This window comes from Mobula birostris, chromosome 4 (genome assembly GCF_030028105.1).
Source record: "Mobula birostris isolate sMobBir1 chromosome 4, sMobBir1.hap1, whole genome shotgun sequence".
NCBI classification, from domain to species: domain Eukaryota; kingdom Metazoa; phylum Chordata; class Chondrichthyes; order Myliobatiformes; family Myliobatidae; genus Mobula; species Mobula birostris.
Window position 1 is genome coordinate 88,445,236 of NC_092373.1, and position 24,334 is coordinate 88,469,569.

The 24,334-nt window shown below is 43.7% G+C and overlaps 1 protein-coding gene across 4 annotated transcripts in view; it reads left to right on the plus strand.

The window, feature by feature from the left end:
• Positions 1–24,334, plus strand: part of LOC140196465 (glypican-5-like) — a 648,398-nt gene that overhangs the window by 253,609 nt on the left and 370,455 nt on the right. For 2 of the 4 annotated variants that reach the window (XM_072255728.1, XM_072255731.1), the window contains exons 5-6: positions 2,533–2,592; positions 5,258–5,383. The exons of 1 other annotated variant lie outside the window; for it this stretch is intronic. In XM_072255728.1, the coding sequence (XP_072111829.1) occupies positions 2,533–2,592; positions 5,258–5,383 (186 nt within the window). The remainder of the gene's footprint in view (positions 1–2,532; positions 2,593–5,257; positions 5,384–24,334) is intronic. One more of the 4 variants, XM_072255729.1, reaches the window with a different exon arrangement.

The window sequence follows — 24,334 nt, forward strand, 5'->3', positions numbered from 1 at the left end:
AACCAGACCATCAAAACCAGTTACATTGTCCATTGCTTTACAAACTCCCAAAACCTTCCTCCACATCACTGACCAAAGATCATAGCTCCCAATGAAATAACTGCTGACTAATGATCACGGGGCCTTCACTTACAGATTCTCCCTGTCCCACCCATTAATCCTGAATTCCCAATTTGCAACTCATGGGCATCTATCATCTGACCATCCACTCTAAAATTATCTTCCATGTAATGCTCAGCCACAAATGTATTTGTCTTATTATATGGCTCATTCTGCAAGATCTGCACAGGTACAGCTTTCTCATGGAAAGCTCTTTTCATGAGAAAAGTTCAGTCTAGTGGGACACAAACTTATAAATCTAGGTGCTACTATCTTTGCAAGGAACACATTCATTGATGCCATTGTCTACATTTCAGTGCATTTTCTAGTTAAACCTTAGATTTATGTTGGTCTGAGCAATGTATTCAGGATCTTTTTTCTTTTTTCCTGAGGTTTAGCAATTTTAAAACTATTTCTTACTCATGAAAAATTGTGGATTAGTTAAATGTGCGCAAATCAGGCAGTACCCTACTCATTTGTTCTTGGGTCGCTGTCTGCATCAACAGTGCTGCCATGAAGATGGGTGAGAGCTTCCTGATCCTTGGTGTAACTATCACCAACCACTTGTCCTGTCAAAAGCACTCCAGCACCTCTATTTCCCCATGTCCCCATTCACCCTTACCAGTTCGTATTGATGCACCACAGACAGGATCCTATCCAGGTGCATCTCAGCTTGGCATGGCAACTTGCAAATCTTGATCTGCCCAAGTCCACAAGAACTTGAAGAGTTGTGAATGCAACTCAATCTATCATAGAAACCGGTCACCTCTACACTTATTCTGGCTTAGCACATCTGTCTCAAGTTAGCAGCCAATGTAATCAAGAACCCCTCTAACCCCAGTCATTTCTCTTCTTCTCCTCCCATTGGATAGAAGGTAAAAAAGTTTAAGAAGAAGTACCACTAGGCTCAAGGACAACTTCAACCCCATTGGTATAAGACACTAGAATGGGCCTGCACTGCACTTTGTGTATCTTTAACACTATATTCTGCATTTTGTTATTGTTTTCCTTTTTACTACCTCAACGATGTGCCTGGATGGCATGAGAATCAAAGCTTCTCACTGCATCTTGATACATATGACAATAATAAGCCAATTGCCAAATATATACAGCAATAAAGAATAGGAAATTTGGGACAGGATTTTGATATTCTGTAAGGTGGGTCAGAGTCTCTTCCATCATCAGTCCAGTGTGGGCTCTTGACAAAGTGAATTGACAGTTATTCATGATGAAGTCCTTCCCCATAGACCCTCCCCACTGCAGAAAATGCTGGCATAGATCCATGACAACTATATATCTAAGAAATTGTCCAGTGGTTACCTCAGACAATCAAAATGCATCCCAGAGCTTGGGTACATCATCTCCCTCCATTTGGGGCTTTTCCCACTGTTGCATCAGGCTTGGTGACCTGGCTTGCCCAAGAGCAACAGGAAGAAATAGGCACGAACCCAATCAGACACTCCCCAAAAACTCCAGGAGCTGGTGAAGGAATGGTCAGAAACAATACTCTCACAGCAGTGGGGTGAAGATTCACACCAAGGATAAGAGCTGGGAATGCATATTGTTTTCAGTTCTCCCAGCGGTAATATCCACTGCTTTATGTGTACCTTCTGATCAGGCCTACTTCCAGAACAAGCACCATGTTGATTTCTAGGATGTGACTGTAAGGTTTGCACCTCTGAGGGAGAATGCTTATTGCTGCTTTCCGATGACATTTCTACTAAGCTTGTGCATGATAGTTTACTTTTCAGGGTGAGTTCATTGTTCTCACTTGTACTTTTTTCTTTTGCATTGCCTTTCTCCTTCCCCTTTCTCCTGTTCTTGCCTGCCTGCTCTCTTTCCTTCATGCCCTCTCTTCTTTTCCTTGCTTGCTCTTTCCCCTTCCTTGACCCCCCCCTTCCCTTGACTCCCTTCGCAACCTCCACACTCGCCCACCCCACCCTCATCCACCACTCCCTCAAACCCCCTTGACACCTACACTCAACCCCCATCCCCTGCCCCCTCTCTTGATCCCCCTCAACCCCACCTCTCTCTCTCGCCCTCTATCTCGGTCCCCTCTCTCCCCTCTCTCTATCTCACCCCTCTCTCTCACCTTTTCTCTCGCTCCTCCCTCCCTATCCCTCACTCCCCTCTCTCTCCTTCATACTCTGTCTCCCCTTCTCTCTCCCCCTCCCCGTCACCCCTTCCACCCCTCACCTCACTCTGCCTCCACCCTATCACCCTCATCCTCTCTCTCTCCACCCTCCTCCCCCTCCCCACCACTCTCCCCTCTCCCTGTCACTCCCCACTCTCCGCACCCCTCTCCAACCCTTCTCCTCCCTCCCCACTTTCTTTCTCCCCCCACCTCACTTTTCCTACACCCATCACCCTCCATGTGCTGAATCTCTCTGCTGGCTTACTTGATTGCTGCTTCTGACCTTCGGCTCTCTCCAGCTCGCTGCCTCTGAAAGAAGTAAAGACTGATAGGCCCAGGACAATGAAACAGAACACTAGGTAAGACTGGAAGGTAACCTGTTTGCTGAATGCCAGAATTCCTAATTGTGCTTTGGCTGACTTCATAGCTTTGTAAAAATAAGTTTCTGATGTCTCAAGATATTCCAGTGATGTACTTTTGGAGGAAGACTGACAAATTGTTGTTTTCAGAGGTTTCCCCTGGATAGTGAACTTAGCTTGAGGGGTGAGGTACAAAAATACAAAAAATGCATGGATAATTTGAATGGAAAATGGAGCAGAGAAATGCATCTCTCTAAAATGGAGCAGGGCAAAGAAAGCTTGGAAGTCTCTACTGAAGGACCTATACTGTTCCACATCAGCACTAGGTTCAGGTACTCTCGAGTCAAGTGGAATACAAGCTGTTTACTATCGATGGTTACAAGTTCTATGGCCAGCAACAACCGTTGAACTTGGATTCCTGTAGAAGTCTCCAGGCTGGGGAGGGATGTGGAGCCAAATGGAGAGGAGGAGGTAGGAGCTCCCATGAGAAGGTGATGAGAGGGACTGTAGGATCCGGGTAGTCTGCTAGTGCCCAACATTGGCTCACACTGTCAAAGTGTAGCCCTCAGCTTCAAACCTCTGTGTAGAATAGTTGTGCTGCTCATTCTGATCCTCCCTGGTGTCCTCTGCACTCTGAGCCATTGCTGCAGGAACACCATTAGAGGGCAGGGTTCATGGCAGGTCCCCAGCACAGCAGTCCAACAGGTAGGTCTTTTTAAAAGTGGATTACATACCTGCAAGTGCTTGGATTAGAGGACCAAGAGCACTGTAACTTACTTGGTGCTCTTGGGTAGCACTAAATGGAGGAGCAGTGTGCTGAATAGCCAGGAAATTGCCGCTCTAGCCTGTTTTAGGAAGGATGGGAGGGGGGGGAACAAATGTAGCAGGAGATGGGATTGATTGGAGTTGGAGGGAGTAGAAAAGAGGACAAGGGGATTTGTCAGTAGTCCCATGTCAAATTTAATTGAAAAACAGTTCATGCCATGCAATAAATGATGAAACAGCCACTTTTCTCTAGTATATTTTTTAATGCGGTTAAGTCCTAGATTATTTCCAGACTGAATGATTCTGAGACACCACTTGCCCTGGAATTGCCTAAGATGTACAGAGGTTCAGAAATTGCTACTATTTCACCACTAACTGTCAAACTAATTGAAACTTTGTCAAATCTTCCCAGCAAGACCTGTCAGAATCCATAGTGAAGCAGAACAAGCTTAGCAACAGGTACAAGCCCTACCCTTTAAGAATACGTTTGTTGATCTCGTCTGTTACAATTTAATCTCCTGGACACACATTTTATTTAAATCTCTCTGATTTCCACAATAACGAAACAAATCTCCAGAAAATTTACCCATGTTTATTAAAGTTTGGAGATGATGTAGCATGCAGTGCCTCTACAATAGAGCGTGTTTAGTTCTACAGATTGGAGTGAGTCTAGAAGAAACATTTATTATACACCTGTCAATATGTTTACCAATTCCGCACCCTGACAACATCTAGGAAATATTACCTAAACCTTTTTTATTAAAGTGTTCACCACTTCTAATGTACTTATAAATGAGAGAGTTCCCACTACTCAACATTCAAGACAGTTTTCGATTTCCCATATTAGTCTCTGCTTGTCTATTCCAAAAGGCAACAATATTCACCTTATCAGGCTAATATATTCAGGCAAATAGTTTGTGGCTCTTGAACTCACACTTTTGGTTTAGAGGTTAATGGTCCAAGGCTGACTGAACTAAAACATGAACCCAGAATAAATAAAATGTTCATTTCAATAATACACAAACATAATAATTTGAAGGATTTTTAATGACTAGTCTCTATGGTCATTTTGATGCGTTGATCCATAATAACTATGCAATTCCTATATTCAGTTCATTGGAGTTGAAGAGTTTCATTGAAAATTGGATTGAACTGAAGCAAGAGAAATGCATTACCTTATCCAATTATGAGATTGGATTCTGTGTCAAATCCAGATCAACAAATAAGGTATGGCAAGATGTACAATAGAAAGATCTTGGGTGTTAATTTCTGGATCATATGTAAATTCATCACCTCATAGTGAGGATCCTCTTTATTGATCTCCAGATCAGACAACTGCGCCTGACTCTCCACTGGTGTAAAGGTTTTAACCTCCATCTTCATCTCCATACAACAGTGGGTAGCATCTTCACTTCACAGAGACACAAAGTGTGGTTATTTCAAGAAGTTACATGCCTTAATAAACATGCATTTATGCCCCAAATAAATTTGTTGTGTAAAAGGGTATGGAGCACAGGAAGGCAAAACCTTTACTTGAAACAGGATTTAAAAAAAAACTGCAATTGTCACATCAATGTTAACTACTTTTGTAGATAAATCTTTAACTGAACTATTTTAAATTTCAACTTGTCTTTTAATTCTGTATTCAAATCCCATTTTAACTGATAAACTGCACTAAAATGCACACTGTTTAAAGATGACTGGCACCCAGCAATGGAACACAAATTTCAGAAGAATAATTGAATGGAGCTTCTGAAATGATGGAGTGCTACTTTGAGGACAACTTAGTCAAGTATATTCCATATCGGTTTGCATTGCCTACAGAGTTCCTTTCTGCATCAGGATGCTTTCAATGTGTTCATTGCAAGACTTTTGTAAGACTAGCTGCTTGCTTTGGCAGAGACTTCATGAACTACATTCGGAGGTACAGGACCTTTTACGCTTCCCTGGCGGAACAAATCTGTGAAGGTGAAATTCTCCCTCAAGATAGTTCAACCTGTTGGAGTGGAAAGGATGTAGTTGAAAGGTAAGCAACTGGTTGCAGTCATGTGCAAACATTATGAACTGAATAATAGCCATAGTTTGGCATTGGCAGATCTAATGAGATCAATGGGTAAAACCTTTTGCGTATGTTTTTGATGTGCTTTATAGAATAGCCATACTGGCCAGCTTTTACAGAATTGATTCCTGCTGTTGATTCGATTCATAAGTTCAAGATGATATTGTGACAGTGACATCAGAAAATTAGTGCAGTCATAGCCTAAAAAAATTGCTGCTGTCAAGATATTTCTGAAACATTTGAACTATTGACACTTCCACAATACTGGGCAAGGTTTCTACTACAAAATAGCATTTTTCTTTGTTCAAGCACAACTTGAAATGCTTTTGCCATAAGTTATTGCTTTGTTCTGTGTCAGAATTTTGTTACCGGTCAGCAGCATTGATGAACAGATGTATCAGGTGGAAGGTAAATTGATCAGTCGTTAAGGAAAAAGTGAGATTCGGGAATGTGTCAGAACTGATGACTGACTCATTTTTGCAATGAAAATGTGCTAAACATGGAATTGTTGTGTACACAATTACTAAAGCAAACAGAGCATTGCTCTTTTGTTTGAAATAATGTAAGACCATAAGATACAGGAGCAGAATTAGGCCATTTGTCCCATTGACTCTGCTCCATCATTTCATTATAGCTGATCTATTTCCCTCTCAGCCCCAATCTCCGCCTTCTCTCCGTATCGCTTCATGCTCTAACTAATCAGTAATCTATCAACCTCTGACTTAAGTATACCCAATGACTTGGCCTCCACAGCTGCCTGTGGCAATGAATTACACAGATTCACAGCTCTCTGGCTAAAGAAATTACTCCTCATTTTCACTCCAAAAGGACATCCCTCTGTTCTGAGGCTGTGTCCTCTGGTCTTAGGCTCCCTCACCGTAGGGAAACATCCTCTCCACATCCACTCTATTGAGGCCTTTCAACATTCAATAAGTTTCAATGAAGTCATCTCTCATTCCTCTGAATTCCAGTGAGGCCTAGAGCCATCACACGCTCGTATGACAAGCCTTTCAATCTCAGAATCATGTTCGTGAACCTCCGCTGAACCATCTCCAAAGGCAACATATCCTTTCTTAGATAAGGTGTCCAAAACTGCTCACAATACTCCAAGTGAGGCCTTACCAGTGGTTTATAAAGCCTCAACATTACATCCTTGCTGATGTAAAGATGATGTCAAATACTTAACACTGAAGATAACTACTCACCTGTGAAATATGGGACTTGAATTGTAGTCAAAATGTTAGAACAATTTGGGAGCACGGAGACATTTGGGAGACACATGGACAGCAAACCTTCAGAATCAGCCACTGCATCCATTTGGAATGCCTGCACCTTTCAGACAATGTGTAGTTTTGTCTTGGTGATCAGAACTAAAAGGATCAAAAGTTATGAACATAGGTGGCAAGAAAACATGGTGGAAAATGTGCCCCATTCAATCACAAAATAGGAAAAGTTTCAATGGCAAGCAACTTCAAATTACCTGTATAAAGTATGCTGAAAGATCATGCAAAAGAAACTAGCTGCAGATTGATCCTGGAAAAAAAACGTACAACTGGCCAAAAAGGACCATTTATACCCAGAAAAGGCCGCACCGCACAATCAGATCTGCCCAGTTACCATGTGGACCAAGCTGTATGCACCACCCATACAAAGACTGTACAATCACACTGCCCCTGACAACAGAAATGTCCAATACAGCTGCCACTGACATGTCCATTGATGCCTAATATTGTGTCAGTAATGGAATGCTGCCAGTGGTATTACCAATGCCAAAAGCATTTCAGCAGATAAACATCAGATGAAATGCTTGCTGTTCCATTGAGTGTCTTTCATTACAATTGCCTTTTGGGCTTTGAGCTTCAACTTTTGGTGTGCACAATGTTGTTGAAATCATGAGGTTCATGTCAGACACATGGAAATAGTCAGACCATTAACATAAATCATGCAGAAATCTGTCAGGTCCAATCTACTCCAAGTACAATGTAATTTTGTTTTGATAGTTATACAGTTTTCTTTCTTTGTTCAAAAGATGATGAGTTCTGAACAGAGGCCACTGGAGACCTTTCTATTGTATCACTCTCTCCTCATATGTGTGCCTTGTTTTGTACCCAGATACCATGTGCTGTTGAAGAGACTGGTATTGATTTGCTTCTACAAACAGTTGACCTTAGGGAGGTTGATCTTTGTTTTCTTTATGTATGCTTATGATGCACTTTTTCCACTCTCTGGTTGTCATATTACTTTAAGAAATCATTCATTATGTGAACAACTTTATTGCGGTAATGTCAAATGTGAAAGTATTATTGAATTCCTGTGATGAAGTGTAATATGAAAATATTATTTAATGTTTGTATTTGGCATGATATGTCGTTTCTTTTTCATCAGAAATCCACAGCATATGTTGGTATTAAGATGAGTCATGTGAATGGGCTAATAAGATGCATTTGTGGGGAAAGCCATTGGGAGTCATGATGAAAAGGTGAATTGGAAAGTTGAGGCAGTCTGCTTTCTCTTTTCCTGTTTCTTAAAGAAAATAAAGTTCACCATCCGCAAAATGTACCAATTTATAGTATAATGCCCCCTACTCCCGGACTGATTTAGTTTTTCACTGTATTTACCTATCACAGCAGAGAGTTAAGCCTCCAACAGGTTTTTGTAAGTTGCTTTAAAGCCAATCTGTACAAGTGTTATGATTTTCTATATATATGTGGTTGGACTAAAAGTTCTTCCATCAAACGGACAGGTAGTAAGCATTCAACATCAGTTTAGGATGGTAATTTTATATGAAGCCCCTTGCTATCTTGCACTATAGAACAGGCAACTGTATTGAAAAGAAAGTCATCTCCTCTGGAAAAATACAAGGAAGAAGGAGAAGACACAGGTTGGAAAGGTAGGGAAGGAGGGAAAGATAAGTTTGTGCAAAGAATTGGGACTGGGGTCTTGTGGGATAGAACATCAGAGTGGTGTGATCAGATATCTAAATAGGTGGCAGATGTGTTCGAACCAGGTTCCAGGATGGGGGATGTTTAAAGGCCAGCTTGAGATGACAAACAGCATGTATTGTATTGTTGATGTTAGTTCTGAAAAATTCATTTGACACTTCAAAATACAGAGCTCCTGAATATGTTGGCATGTTATTTCTTACTTTTGGTGAATGCAAGATAATGAAGTCTACATTATTGGAGAGAGGACACGTGGACATTGACTCTTGATGGAACAGGCTTGATAGAGCAAACGTTCCTTCCTGGCTGGTGCTAATTGTAATTCATGCCGCACATATTTGATACACTTCATATATCGGGAACAGGTGGTGCATGGTCGTATAAGCAGCTGGTTCATATCACAAGTCCTGGTTATGCGACCACTGACGCCAGGCAAACAATCTCTGAAGAGAATTGATAATGCCTGGGGTTAGCTGTCTTGTAAGATGCACTGCCCAAGAGAAGGCAACGGCAAACTACTCTGTAGAAAAAGTTGCTAGGAACAAACATGGTCATGGAATGACCATGATTACCTTTGTCACGGACATGGCACATAACAAACAAACAAATATATAGGATCTGTATATGAGCAGTAGCATAATTCCTTAAGGAACATTATTAAAGCAGCTTATCTGGTTATTAGCATACTTTGTTCCTGAGACCCTGCTGTATGTGTGCCTGACGCCTTAAAGTATAACAGATTATTGTTTTTTTTTCTTGTCATCCTTACTTGGTCTCATTTTTCCCCTTTTTTCTCATTTTCTCTTTTTCTTTCTATTCCAAATGGACTAGCTGGAAAATATTATGTTATAGTGCAAACACTATCACGATGTTGTGAGGCTTAAACTGCCCCAAAAGATTCTTAGAAGTCACTTTACTTAGAAACCATAGAAACCATAGAAACTACAGCACAGAAACAGGCCTTTTGGCCCTTCTTGGCTGTGCCGAACCATTTTCTGCCTCGTCCCACTGACCTGCACACGGACCATATCCCTCCATACACCTCCCATCCATGTATCTGTCCAATTTATTCTTAAATGTTAAAAAAGAACCCACATTTACTACCTCGTCTGGCAGCTCATTCCATACTCCCACCACTCTCTGTGTGAAGAAGCCCCTCCTAATGTTCCCTTTAAACTTTTCCCCCCTCACCCTAAACCCATGTCCTCTGGTTTTTTTCTCCCCTTGCCTCAGTGGAAAAAGCCTGCTTGCATTCACTCTATCTATACCCATCATAATTTTATATACCTCTATCAAATCTCCCCTCATTCTTCTACGCTCCAGGGAATAAGGTCCTAACCTATTCAACCTTTCTCTGTAACTGAGTTTCTCAAGTCCCGGCAACATCCTTGTAAACCTTCTCTGCACTCTTTCAACCTTATTTATATCCTTCCTGTAATTTGGTGACCAAAACTGAACACAATACTTCAGATTCGGCCTCACCAATGCCTTATACAACCTCATCATAACATTCCAGCTCTTATACTCAATACTACGATTAATAAAGGCCAATGTACCAAAAGCTCTCTTTACGACTCTATCTACCTGTGACGACACTTTTAGGGAATTTTGTATCTGTATTCCCAGATCCCTCTGTTCCACTGCACTCCTCAGTGCCTTACCATTAACCCTGTATGTTCTACGTTGGTTTGTCCCTCCAACGTGCAATACCTCACACTTGTCAGTATTAAACTCCATCTGCCATTTTTTAGCCCATTTTTCCAGCTGGTCCAAGTCCCTCTGCAGGCTCTGAAAACCTTCCTCACTGTCTACTACACCTCCAATCTTTGTATCATCAGCAAACTTGCTGATCCAATTTACCACATTATCATCCAGATCATTGATATAGATGACAAATAACAATGGACCCAGCACTGATCCCTGTGGCACACCACTAGTCACAGGCCTCCACTCAGAGAAGCAATTCTCTACCAGCACTCTCTGGCTACTTCCATCGAGCCAATGTCTAATCCAATTTACCACCTCTCCATGTATACCTAGCGACTGAATTTTCCTAACTAACCTCCCATGCGGGACCTTGTCAAAGGCCTTACTGAAGTCCATGTAGACAATATCCACTGCCTTCCCTCCATCCACTTTCCTGGTAACCTCATCGAAAAACTCCAATAGATTGGTCAAACATGACCTACCACGCACAAAGCCATGTTGACTCTCCCTGATAAGTCCCAGTCTATCCAAATGCTTGTAGATTCTGTCTCTTAGTACTCCCTCCAATAACTTACCTACTACCGACGTTAAACTTACTGGCCTATAATTTCCCGGATTACTTTTCGATCCTTTTTTAAACAACGGAACAACATGAGCCACTCTCCAATCCTCCGGCACCTCACCCGTAGACAGCGACATTTTAAATATTTCAGCCAGGGCCCCTGCAATTTCAACACTAGTCTCCTTCAAGGTCCGAGGGAACACCCTGTCAGGTCCCGGGAATTTATCCACTTTAATTTTCCTCAAGACAGCAAGGACCTCCTCCTTTTCGATCTGTACAGTTTCCATGATCTCACTACTTGTTTCCCTTAATTCCATAGACTTCATGCCAGTTTCCTTAGTAAACACAGATGCAAAAAACCTATTTAAGATCTCCCCCATTTCCTTTGGTTCCACACATAGCCGACCACTCTGATCTTCAAGAGGACCAATTTTATCCCTTACAATCCTTTTGCTCTTAATATACCTGTAAAAGCTCTTTGGATTATCCTTCACTTTGACTGCCAAGGCAACCTCATGTCCTCTTTTAGCCCTCCTGATTTCTTTCTTAAGTATTTTCTTGCACTTCTTATACTCCTCAAGCATCTTATTTACTCCCTGCTTCCTATACACGTCATACAACTCCCTCTTCTTCTTTATCAGAGTTGCAATATCCCTTGAGAACCAAGGTTCCTTATTCCTATTCACCTTGCCTTTAATCCTGACAGGAACATACAAATTCTGCACTCTCAAAATTTCTCCTTTGAAGGTTTCCCACCTACCGATCACATCCATGCTAGAGAACAACTTGTCCCAATCCACGCTCTTTAGATCCTTTCTCATTTCTTCAAATTTGGCCTTCTTCCAGTTAAGAACCTCAACCCTAGGACCAGATCTATCCTTGTCCATGATCAAGTTGAAACTAATGATGTTATGATCACTGGAACCAAAGTGCTCCCCTACACAGACTTCTGTCACTTGTCCTAACTCGTTTCCTAACAGGAGATCCAATATTGCATCCCCTCTAGTTGGTCCCTCTATATATTGATTTAGAAAACTTTCCTGAACACATTTTACAAACTCTAAACCATCTAGACCCCTAACATTATGGGAGGCCCAATCAATATATGGAAAATTAAAATGCCCTACCACCACAACTTTATGTTTCCTGCAGTTGCCTGCTATCTCTCTGCAGATTTGCACTTCCAATTCTCTTTGACTATTGGGTGGTCTGTAATACAATCCCACTAATGTGGCCATACCTTTCCTGTTTCTCAGCTCCACCCACAAGGACTCAGTAGACAAGCCCTCTAATCTGTCCTGCCTGAGCACTGCTGTAATATTTTCCCTAACAAGCAATGCCACTCCCCCACCTTTCATTCCTCTGCCTTGATCACATCTGAAACATCGGAATCCTGGAATATTAAGCTGCCTGTCCTGCCCCTCCTGTAGCCAAGTTTCACTAATTGCTATAACGTCATAATTCCACGTGTCAATCCACGCCCTCAACTCATCTGCCTTCCCCGCAATACTCCTAGCATTGAAATATATACACCTCAGAAGATTTTTAGCACCACTCACAACCTTTCTATTAGTGGATTTGCTTGAACTTTTAACATCATTTATTTTCACCCCAACACCACTGTCAGCTCTGGCACTCTGGTTCCCATCCCCCTGCAAATCTAGTTTAAAGCCCCCCCAACAGCATTAACAAACCTCCCCGAAAGGATATTGGTCCCCCTGTAGTTCAAGTGTAACCTGTCTCTCTTGTACAGGTCCCACCTGCCCCAGAAGAGGTCCCAATTATCCTGAAATCTGAAACCCTGCCCCCTACACCAGTTCCTCAGCCACTTGTTCATCCTCCAGAGCATCCTATTCCTACCCTCACTGGCACCTAGCACAGGTAGCAATCCTGAGATTACCACCCTCGAGGTCCTGCTTTTCAACTTCCTACCAAGCTCTCTATACTCACTGTCCAGGACCTCTTCACTCTTCCTTGCTATGTCATTGGTACCGATGTGCACCACAACATCTGGCTGGTCACCCTCCAACTTCAGAATGTCATGCAATCGATCAGAGACATCCTTGACCCTGGCACCTGGGAGGCAACAAACCATCCTGGATTCTCTGTCACGAGCACAGAACCTCCTATCTGCACCTCTAACTATCGAGTCCCCTATCACTACCGCTCTCCTCTTCTCTCCCCTCCCTTCTGCACTGCAGAGCCAGACCCAGTGCCAGAGATCCGGCTACTGCAGCTAGTCCCAGGTAAGTCATCCCCCCCAACAGTATCCAATGCAGTATACTTCTCGTTGAGGGGAATGGCCACAGGGGAACCCTGCTCTGCCTGCCCTTTCCTCTTCCCTCGCCTGACAGTGACCCAATTTCCTGTCCTCTGCTCCTTTGGCGTAACTACCTCCCTGCAGCTACTATCTATAATCTCCTCATTCTCCCGAATGATCCGCAGGTCCTCCAGCTCCTGCTCCAGTTCCCTAACGCGTTTGTCAGGAGCTGCAGCTGGATGCACTTCCTTGCAAATACTTGATATTGGAGGTTTGATGTTAAAAGTAATGAATCTGTTAGTATTCTTCCCTTGTATTTCCTAGGAGTGGAGGACCTACCCAGCCCAACCTGCCAGGGATGCCTCCCTGCTCTGCATCTACAATTCCACAGTCTTTTGTCCCTGTTCTTTTGCCTGTATTCTCTCTCTCTAACTGTTTTGATTGACCCTTTCACCAGTCAACCTTGTTTACACCTTAGCCCTATGGACACCCGGTTTTACCCTCTCAGCAGTAGGAACCTGTCTCACCCATACTGCAGCTTAACAAGCTGCTTTTGTACCTGTCGCAGTTCTGATGAAGGGTCTTCAGACTAAAACAGTAACTCTGTTTTTTTACTCACAGATGACTTGAGTGGCAGAGCATTCCCAGTGTTTTGCAAGCATTAGATTGCCAGAGTCTGCGCAATTTTTTTTTAGTTTTGCACTATCTACAGTTTTGGCTTTCAAATGGCAATGCATTTCTTAGATATTGAAAAAAATAAAAAGAAAAGATTAAGGCTCCAGAAAGATTTGTATTTGGAACATACAGGAAGAGAAATATTTGTTTTTGATATAATTAGATTCCATGATCGTGCAAAAGAAAGCATTCAGTTAATTGTCGATCAGGAAATAGTTGATGTAAATATTCCATAATGCAGCAAGCATTTAAAGTGATGTACGTGGAGTATGATGAAACATTTAAAAAGAAAGTTAAATGATTTAAAGCTATGCAGGATGTATTTGAAAAAGATGGAGAATTAGCAATAGCCAAAAGTGTTGTGTTTGGGTACAACACTGAGTTGTACCACTGAGTTAGTCAAGCTGATTGTGTCCGCTTTCTTTATTTCCAAAAGACAGTGAACCACCATCTTGTGATTTTGTAGTGCTGAATGGTTTGCTGGATATAGTGGAGGTGTAGAAGGCAGTAGGAAGTCAATTTTATTTTTATTTAGAGATATAGTGCAGAATAGGCCTTTCCTTCCCTTTGAGCAGTGCTGCAAGCCCGTAACCGCTGATTTCACCCTAGCATGATTGTAGAACAACTTGCAATGAGCAATTAACTTCCTAACCAGTATGTGTTTGGACTGTGGGAAGAAACTGGAACACCTGGAGGAAACCCACACATCCCACGGGGAGGGCGCACAAACACATTACAGAAGATATGGGATTGAACTCTGAACACTGAAGTCCCACCCTTTAGCAGAATCAGGCTAATGGCTACACTACCTTGGCACAATTATATTGCTGTGTGTGGCAGTCAGGCATCATATCTTGGTGAAATCTTGTAAGAATAACAAGTTTCATTCCCTGAAGGCTGTGATTGATCCAGTGGGTCATGCAACAGTCTGGCAGTTTTCTGGTCACCTTTAGAGACTGCCTTTCTATTCCACAATTATGTGATTACATTTAAATCCCTCAGATGCTGTGGCAGTATTCAACCATTCACCCTTCATATTATTAGTTCAAGATCGCTCAAGTATAAGAGATGAGATGGGTACTTCATCATAATTCTTCACTTTGTATTTCCATGTCCCATCCAGAGACTCTTTTGCACCATGTATAAAATTCCAGTGGTCCAGCCTCTTTCTGTGCACTATCTCAGTACAGAATCCCATAAGACACAAGGACAGGAGCAGAGCATTTATCCCGCAAGACTCTTTTTGAATTTGTTAAACCATGTTGTTTCCAATGGCCTGAACTTTGTCCCAGTTCATTCCCACTGCCTAGATTTCTATCAGGTCAAACAAGCAAACCTCTTCCTCAATGTCAGTTGTTCAACCCGCCAAATAAAAACTAATTAAAGCTTAGCCTGTCTCCAGTAATGTCCATATAACCATATAACAATTACAGCACGGAAACAGGCCATATCAGCCCTTCTAGTCCATGCCAAACTCTTACTCTCACCTCGTCTCACTGACCTGCACTCAGCCCATAACTCTCCATTCCTTTCCTGTCCATATATCTATCCAATTTAACTTTAAACAACAACGTCGAACCTGCCTCAACCATTTCTGCCGGAAGCTCGTTCCACACAGCTACCACTCTCATGTTACCCCTAGACCTTTGCCCTTTAACTCTCAACTCATGTCCTCTTGTTTGAATAAATATCCTTTTGTAAATTCTGTGTAGACTTTGTAAACTTATCTCCTGGAAGACTACTCCAAGAAATGTGACTAAAAACATACCTAATAACATCTTTTCTGAAGTAAACTGTGTTAATATGTCACTGCAAACAATGAAGAGGGGAGCGATGGAGAAACCATTTTGGGGGATGAACCATGCTGGGGTGTTGCAGATTTGATGCAGATGGAGTGAGCCATTCAGCAAGGAGAAGTCAGGGCAGAAGAGTTCTGATGCCTGTACTACTGGCTGGTGCAAAGTTGGATCGCTCTGGGCACTGAGCTGATTTGAAAAGTTTGAGACTAGCTTTGGGCTGGGCAGCGAAATCTGGGCCCAGACGGAGTTGCTATGCAGTGTAGGCCCCAAGCCCTTCACAGCAGTGGTTCCAGGGTCCTAATGTGAAGTACAATCTGCTGTTTAGTCAGTTTAAAGATTGGCCTAGATTGGAGGTGAGAGCTCTCCGCATTGTTGACTCTTCTCTCCATGGCGCCAGAGCCTTTCTCTGCAGTGGTCCCAAGTCCTAATGTGTGGTACAGTCCGTTGTTAGGACAATTTAAATGCCTGCCCAGATAGACTGGAAAGTCCGGGTGTTGGGATTGGAGGCAAGAGCCGATTTTCCTCCCTCTCTGTGATGGTCACTCCTCTCTCCATGGCACTGAGACTATGAAGACTGCCCCGATTGCTGTGCTCTGTGCCTGCTAATACGATGAACTGATATTGAGGCTTTTGGGCCTACTCCGTTCGGATCTAAGGACTCATTTTAGTTCAGAATGTTGTTGCTCACTTGTATTGTTTGCATGATTTGTGATTTTTATTTCCCTTTCTCTTGTGCAACACTCTCTTGTGTTGGTCTTTTATTTTTTATTTAGTAATTGCTTTTTTTTTCGGGTTTCTTGCTTTGTCGCTATCTGTAATCAAAAAAATCTCAAGGTTGTGTAATTTATGCATTCTTTGATCATAAATGTACTTTGAATCTTTGAAACTTTGAATTTACCTTCAGAAAATTTTCATAAGCAATGATAAGTGAAATAATCTAAGTGCCTCAGCGCCAACTCCTTATTCAACAGAAGAAAAATGCAACAAGCAGGCTTCTTAGAGGGAAATCAAATTATCCTAAATCCAGAATTAATTGTTCACTACTTTGAACACCTGAGGAGAATATGTTCTACTGCAAATGTACTGGTTATTGGAAAGAAGGCATTTGGAGTATTTTGAATAATGTTTTCTTTGGTCTCTGTAGGATATTCCTGTTTTGGAAGCATGTCAGCAAAATGTTTATTGGACTTATTTCTGAATTAAGAAGAGACTGGATATATGAAGCAGTTATTTTTATTGGACTGATTTCTTCATTAAGAAGAGATTGAATAGAGGAGGCTGATGTTCATTTCCTTTAAAATTGTTGGCCACCTTCTCAAATGAAGGGGTTGTCTATTTGGGGCTGAGAGGAGGAGAAATGTTTTCATTGATTAGTTGTTGAATCTCTGGAATTCCAATCTTAGTTTGTTTAAACCATTGTTCTTTTAGAGCCCTGTGGGCAGCCATTTTGTTCCATCTTCCTCTCCTTCACCCTTGGTAAACTTCAGCTCATGCAAGATCTTATAACTTGATCCAAACCTGCACCAAGTTCTATTCCCCAACACTTTGTGCTTGCTTGCTGATAATGGCTCTCGAACCTCCAATAGCTCTATTTTATTATATAGCTCATTGACACCTATAGTACAGACATTCTTTTCAAAATCCTCACTGCAAGAATTTGAAGTTTACAATCAATGCAAATTTTTGAGGGATCAGTTTTATCCGCTCTAGGGAAATAACAATGAGTTTTGTAGAAATAGAACATTTTTACCCTTTAATCATCATGCTTCAGCCTCCAGTAATAAAACAAAAATTGCCCAATTGGTCTATTATTGTAACACATTTATTTATTTTTATTTAGGATACAGTGCAGATCAGGCCCTTCCAGTCCAAAGAGCCATGCCACCCAGCAACCCACTTTTATAACCCCAGCCTAATCACAGGCCAATTTACAATGACCAATTAACCTACTACTCAGTACATCTTTGGACTGTGGGAGGAAACTGGAGCACCCGGAGGAAACTCACACAGTCACAGGGAGAATGTACAAATTCCTTATAAACAGAGGCAGGAGTCATGTACTGAAATACATTGAAATGCATGCCTCCCATACAGATCATTCCATACATAAGTACATCAAGATACTACCAAAGGAAAAACAATAACAGAATGCAAAATATAGTGTTGCAGTAATAGAAAATATGCAGTACACATAGGTAAATAAAGTGCAAGGGCCATTATGTGGTAGATTAAGAGATCAAAAGTTAATTTTTTTGTGCAGTAGATCTCTTAAAGAGCCTTATAATAACAGGCTAGAAGCTGTCCTTGAGCCTGGTGGTACATGTTTTCAAGCTCTTGTATCTTCTGGCTGATATGGGGGTGGGAAAAGGAGAGTGAATGGCTGGGGTCAGAGGGGTGCTTGGATTATGTTGGATGCTTTCCTATGGCAGATCATAGAATACAGAACAGGAACAGGCCCTTCGGCCCATAATGTTGTGCTAAACCAATTAAATTAGTAACCAAATGGCTAACTAATCTCTGCTGCCTGCACAATGTCTGTATCCTTCCATTTTCTTCACATTCGTGTGCCTATGTAAACATCTCTTAAAAGTCTCTAATGTTTCTGCCTCTACCACCACCCCAGTCAGCACATTTCAGGCACCCACCACTCTGTAAAAAAAAACACTTGCCCCTTACATGTCCTTTGAAATTACCTCCTCTCACCCTAAGTGTACGCTCTCTGGTTTAATCCTTGGAAAAATATTATCTGCCTACTCTGCCTATGCCTCTCATAATCATATAAACCTCTATCAGATCTCCCCTCCACTTCTGCCGTGCCAGGGAAAACAACATAGGCTTGTCCAATCTTTCATTTATAGCACATGTTTTTTTAATCCAGGGAACATCCTGGTAAAGCTCTTCTGCACCTGGTCCAAAACCTTGGCATCTTTCCTCCAACGGGGTGACCAGAACTGTATGCAATATTCCAGATATGGCCTGATGCACCATCAATAATTCCAAAAAGACTGAAGTAGGGTAAATACTGAAAGGCTTTTATTCGCAGTAAAATGTGACTTCCAGCATGCTGAGCCTGCTCCCGGACTGAGGAGGTTCAGGGGTCTGTGGGAGGAGCCACAGGGGCAGTCAGCAGAGGGGTGTGTCCAGACAGGTAACCCAGTTACAACATATATATGGTTTACCACATTCACCCCTCCTTTTTAAAAAGAGTTCTGCGGGTTGAAGTGACTGACAATATTTAAAACAAGTATATTTACAGGTCAAGTCTATCAGGCGGTCGAGTCCATCGCTGTGATCTACGTAGCACCGGTGGTGATTGCATCGGCGACGGTGGTTGTGCTGGCTCCGGCCTGACTTGAGGTGCCAGCACGTTAGGCATCGGTAATCCCTCGTGCGTGTGCGTCGTGCCCGGTATGGTAGTGTTGTGTGGTGTCTGTGTAGGGCTTGGAGTGCGTGGTGTCTGGTGGGTATACATATCGGTGGATACGGGGTTAATAGTCACCATGGAGTGTTCAGGGTAGGGGCCCGGTGCTCCTGCATGCGCCAGGTCGCGGATGGAGATCGTGTCCTCCTGCCCATCAGGTAAAACCACATAGGCATACTGGAGGTTCGCATGAAGTAGGTGAACCCTGTCGACCATCGGGGAGTATTTATTGCTCCTCGCATGTTTCCAGAACAGCACTGGCCCCGGGGATGTCAGCCAAGTTGTTAGGGTGGTCCCAGTGGTCGACTTTCTGGGAAAGGAAAAGAGTCACTCATGAGGGGTGGCATTGGTGGACGTGCATAACAGGGAGTGGATGGAGTGGAGTGCCTCGGGAAGGACCTCCTGCCAGCGGGAGACCGGCAGTCCCTTTGACCTGAGGGCTAAGAGTGTGGCTTTCCACACCGTGGCATTCTCCTTCTCCACCTGTCCATTCCCCCGGGGATTATAACTCGTGGTCCTACTAGTTGCAATTCCCCTTGCCAGCAGGTATTGGCGCAGCTCGTCACTCATAAATGAGGACCCTCTGTCACTGTGGATATAGCATGGGTATCCGACCAGAGTGAAGAGCTTACGCAGGGCTTTTATAACTGACGTGGTAGTGGTGTCGGGGCAGGGGATGGTGAAGGGGAACCGCGAGTACTTGTCGGTTATGTTAAGTAAGTACACATTGCAGTCGGTGGAGGGAAGGGGGCCCTTACAGTCAACACTCAGTCGCTTAAAGGGGCGGATGGCCTTGATTAATTGTGCCTTTTCGGGTCGGTAGAAGTGCGGTTTGCACTCTGCGCAGACTTGGCAGTCCCTGGTCATCATCCTGATCTCCTCAAGGGAGTAAGGCAGGTTCCGGGCTTTCAGGAAGTGGAAAAGCCGGGTGACCCCCGGGTGGCAAAGATCTGCATGTAGGGCGTATAGCCGGTCGATCTGCGTGCTGGCGCACGTTCCTCGGGATAGGGCATCGGAGGGCTCGTTGAGCTTCCCAGGCCTGTACATGATCTCATAGTTGTAAGTGGAGAGTTCGATTCTCCACCTCAGAATTTTATCATTTTTGATTTTGCCCTGCTGTTGGTTACTAAACATGAATGCGACTGAGCGCTGGTCAGTTAGCAGTGTGAACTTTTTGCCAGCGAGATAGTGCCTCCAGTGCCTAATAGCTTCCACTATGGCCTGGGCCTCTTTCTCCACCGCAGAGTGCCAAATTTCAGGGCCTTGAAGGGTACGGGAGAAGAACGCCACCGGTCTTCCCGCCTGGTTGAGGGTAGCAGCCAGCGCAAAGTTGGAGGCATCACTCTCTACTTGGAAGGGAATGGCCTCATCCACCGCATGCATTGCTGCTTTGGCAATGTCCCCTTTTATGCGGCTGAAGGCCGCACGGGCCTCGGCTGAGAGGGGGAATGTGGTGGACTTGACCAGGGGGTGGGTCTTGTCTGCGTAGTTAGAGACCCATTGGGCATAATACAAAAAGAAGCCCAGGCACTTTTTGAGGACTCTGAGGGTGTCGGGGAGAGGGAGTTCCAACAGGGGGCGCATACAGTTGTGGTCAGAGTCAATAACTCCGTTCTCCACGACACACCTAAGGATAGCAAGTTGGGTGGTCCCAAATACACACTTGTCCTTGTTATAGGTGAGATTGAAAGCTTTGGCTGCTTGGAGGAATTTTTGGAGGTTGTTGTTGTGATCCTTCTGGTCGTGACCGCAGATGGTGATGTTATCCAGATATTGGAACGTGGCCTTTAGTTGGCACTGGTCCACCATCCGGACCATTTCCCTCTGGAAGACAGATACACCATTCGTGACACTGAAGGGGACGCGCAGGAAGTGATAAAGCCTGCCGTCCGCCTTGAAGGCGGTGTAAGGGCGGTCCTCTTGGCGGATGGGGAGCTGATGGTAAGTAGATTTTAGGTCTGTGGTCGAGTACACCTTGTACTGTGCTATCTGATTGACCATATCCGCGATGCAGGGTAGAGGGTACGCGTCAAGCTGCGTGAACCTATTGATGGTCTGGCTATAGTTCATGACCATCCTGGTTTTCTCCCCGTTCTGAACAACAACCACCTGCACCCTCCAAGGACTTGTGCTTGCCTTAATGACCCCCTCCCTAAGCAGCCGCTGCACCTCCGACTTAATGAAAGCTCTGTCCCCCGCACTGTACCTCCTGCTTTTAGTTGCCACAGGTTTACATTTGGGGGTCGGGTTGGCGAACAGCGGTGGGGGAGGCCACAAGTGGTGTCGGTAGTGCGGCTGTTGGCGTGGCGTTGGGTGGGTTGTGCGGGTCGGTATGTGTGTGTGGTCAGTAGCGGGGTATGCGACGTATTCCTACAAAACTGGGGATTTATGACAGTGATTGGTGGGACAGGCCCATCATACTCTATTGTCACGCTTTACAGGTGGCTCTGGAAGTCGAGCCCCAATAGCACAGGGGCACACAGTTGAGGCATGACCAGTAACGCAAAGTCTCGATATTCTGTGCTCTGCACCACTAGCATCGCTACACAACCCCCTGGGATGTCTGTTGTATGTGACCCCCCCGAAGCCATGGTGATCCTCTGACCTACCGGCCCTATCACGAGTCCGCAATGCTGCACCGTGCCCAGGTAGATAAAACGCTCCATGCTGCCTGTGTCAAACAGGCAGCTTGTCCTGTGCCCCTCTAAAAGCCTTTCAGTATTTACCCTACTTCCAGTCTTTTTGGAATTATCGATGGTGCATCAATTTTATTCACAGTAAAATGTGACTTCCAGCATGCTGAGTGTCTGCCCCTGGACTGAGGAGGAGGAGCAGGGTGAAATCACCTTTATTCTGGGGTCTGTGGGAGGAGCCACAGGGGCAGTCAGCAGAGGGGCCTGGCCAGACAGTTAACCCAGTTACAACATATATCTATGGTTTACCACACGGCCTAACTAGAGTTTTATAAAGCTGCAACTTAACTTCCTGACTTTTGAACTCAGTGCCTCATGTAATAAAGGCAAGCATTCCATAAGCCCTCTTAACCATTCTATCAATCTGCAGACATCCCACCCTGCAAAAACTCATTTCAGGGAGGTAGCACCATCAATTTGCGGGAGACTCCCAGAACTTCCAGGGGAGGTGGGATGCCTGCAATAGAGTAACTCCTTAGCAACTAGCCAGCTAGTTTAAATAATGTTAGCTATGCTAATGAATGAATGACACCTGTTAAACTCACCTCAACATGTCTTTTACAGTCTTAACCCACCATGGGCAATAGAAAAGTCACTGTTGCAAACACTGCAGTGAGCAACACTGTCATTATTTTTGACCCCTATTAGGCAGGGGTACACTTTAGGGTAGTCTAGGGTGACGTACGTTTTATATATTCTTTATTTGGAACACTCTGCCATGGCGCGCTCTCTCTCACCCTCTCTCTCGCCCTCTCTCACGCTCTCTCTCTTGCTCGCTCTCAAAAAAATTGATTTCCCGGATATTGTATGTAACTTGCGTGCATCAGAGAGCCTCTATTAATATGCAGGAGACTCCTGGAACTTCTGGGAGAGGTAGGATGTCTGAATCTGTGAAGCCACTTTTGGGGAGCTACGAAGTTGGACCCCAAGATCCCTTTTGGTCATCAACACCGTTGAAGATCTTTTCTCTTTGCATTTGACCTACCAGTCAGAATCAGAATCACTTTATTGCTAGTATGTGAACCATACCAGAATTGATTTTTGTTCGGTGTAAAACTCAGGACTAATAGACCACACTAGAGCAACCAACATTTCACAAGACAGTAGTGCAAACAGCCATGAGCAAGTAGCAGAATAGGCACATGCACAAACGTCAGCAATCAAGTTTCAATGTAAACCTATGAACAGACTCAGTAAGTATCAACAAAGGATTCAAAGTACATTCATTATCTAAGTATGTATAAATTATACAACCTGCAGATGCATCTTGCTTACACGCAGCCATAAAGCAAGAAACCGAAAGAACCCATTTTCTAAAATGCCCAACATGCAATGTGCAGAGGAAGAGTGAAGAACACAAATCATGCAAACAATAAAAACAAGCAACAGCATTCCAAACCAAATTGAGTCCATAGTCCTGAATCCCGGAGTGGTAGGAACAGGCCCACAGCCTCGGTCTCAGTTAGTCATAACAGAACAAGGAGAGCAGAAATGTCTATCTAATGCAGGTTGTGCAGGGACAGTGGGGGTATTGCACTCAAGTGAGTTTTGTTGAGAAGCTGGATAGCCACAGGAAAGAAAGATTAGAGCAGACATGTAGCCCTGGTGGTGATAATGTTGTCGTGTTTCTGATGGCGATTTGCTGAATTGGTAACTGCTAGGGTGGGTAGAGTCAGTCAGCAGTCATTTTTTCAGCTCTTTGCTTCACTCTGGTCTTTTAATGTCGGTAGCTGACAGCCAATGATCTTCTCCGCTGAGTGGAGCTCTCAGTGCAACTTGGATTTGGTGGTGGGCAACCCAATGGTGATAGAGAAGCTCACAACAGTTTCAATGATGGCTGAGTAAAAATTCATCAGGATACCCCTGAGATGTTAAGGGGCAACACTTCACAGTTAGGCGGGTTAAACTCTATCTGCCATTTCTCCGCTCATATATGCAAATGATCTATATCCTGTTCTATTCTTTGCCAGTCTTCTGTGATATCCACAGTACCACCCATCTTTGTATCATCTTCAAACTTGCTAACTTACCCATCTACATTTTCATCCAGGTCATTTAAATACAGTACATCACAAACCGCAGAGGTTGCAGTACAGAACACCAGCTAGAATAAGTCCCTTTGACAACTACCCTTTGCCCCCTATGAGCAAGTCAGTTCTGAATCTAAACCGCCAATTCACCATGGGTCCAATGCATCTTAATCTTCCATGAGGGACCTTGTCAAATGGCCATGTAGACAACAGCTCTACCTTTATCATCTTGTCAAAAAACTAAAACAAGTTAGTAAGACACAACTTGCCCAACACAAAGCCATGCTGGCTCTCCCTACTTAGGCCATGGTTTTCCAAATACTCATAAATCCTACTGCTAAGAATGATCTCCAGTTGGGAAGAGCAGATAGAGTCTGGGAGTGGAAGCTGGTTTTTGTGATAGACTGGGCTATGTTCACAACTCTCTGCAATTAAGGAAATTAAGAACCTGGTGGCATGGTGCGAAGACAATAACCTATCCCTCAATGTCAGCAAGATGAAGGAATTGGTTGTTGACTTCAGAAGGAGTAGCGGACTGCATGATCCAATTTACATCGGTGGTGCGCAAGTGGAACAGGTCAAAAACTTTAAGTTCCTCGGGGTCAATATCACAAATGACCTGACTTGGTCCAACCAAGCAGAGTCCATTGCCAAGAAGGCCCAGCAGCACCTTTACTTCCTGAGAAAACTAAAGAAATTTGGCCTGTCCCCTAAAACTCACACGAATTTTTATAGGTGCACCGTAGAAAGCATTCTTCTAGGATGCATCACAACCTGGTATGGAAGTTGTCCTGTCCAAGACCGGAAGAAGCTGCAGGAGATTGTGAAC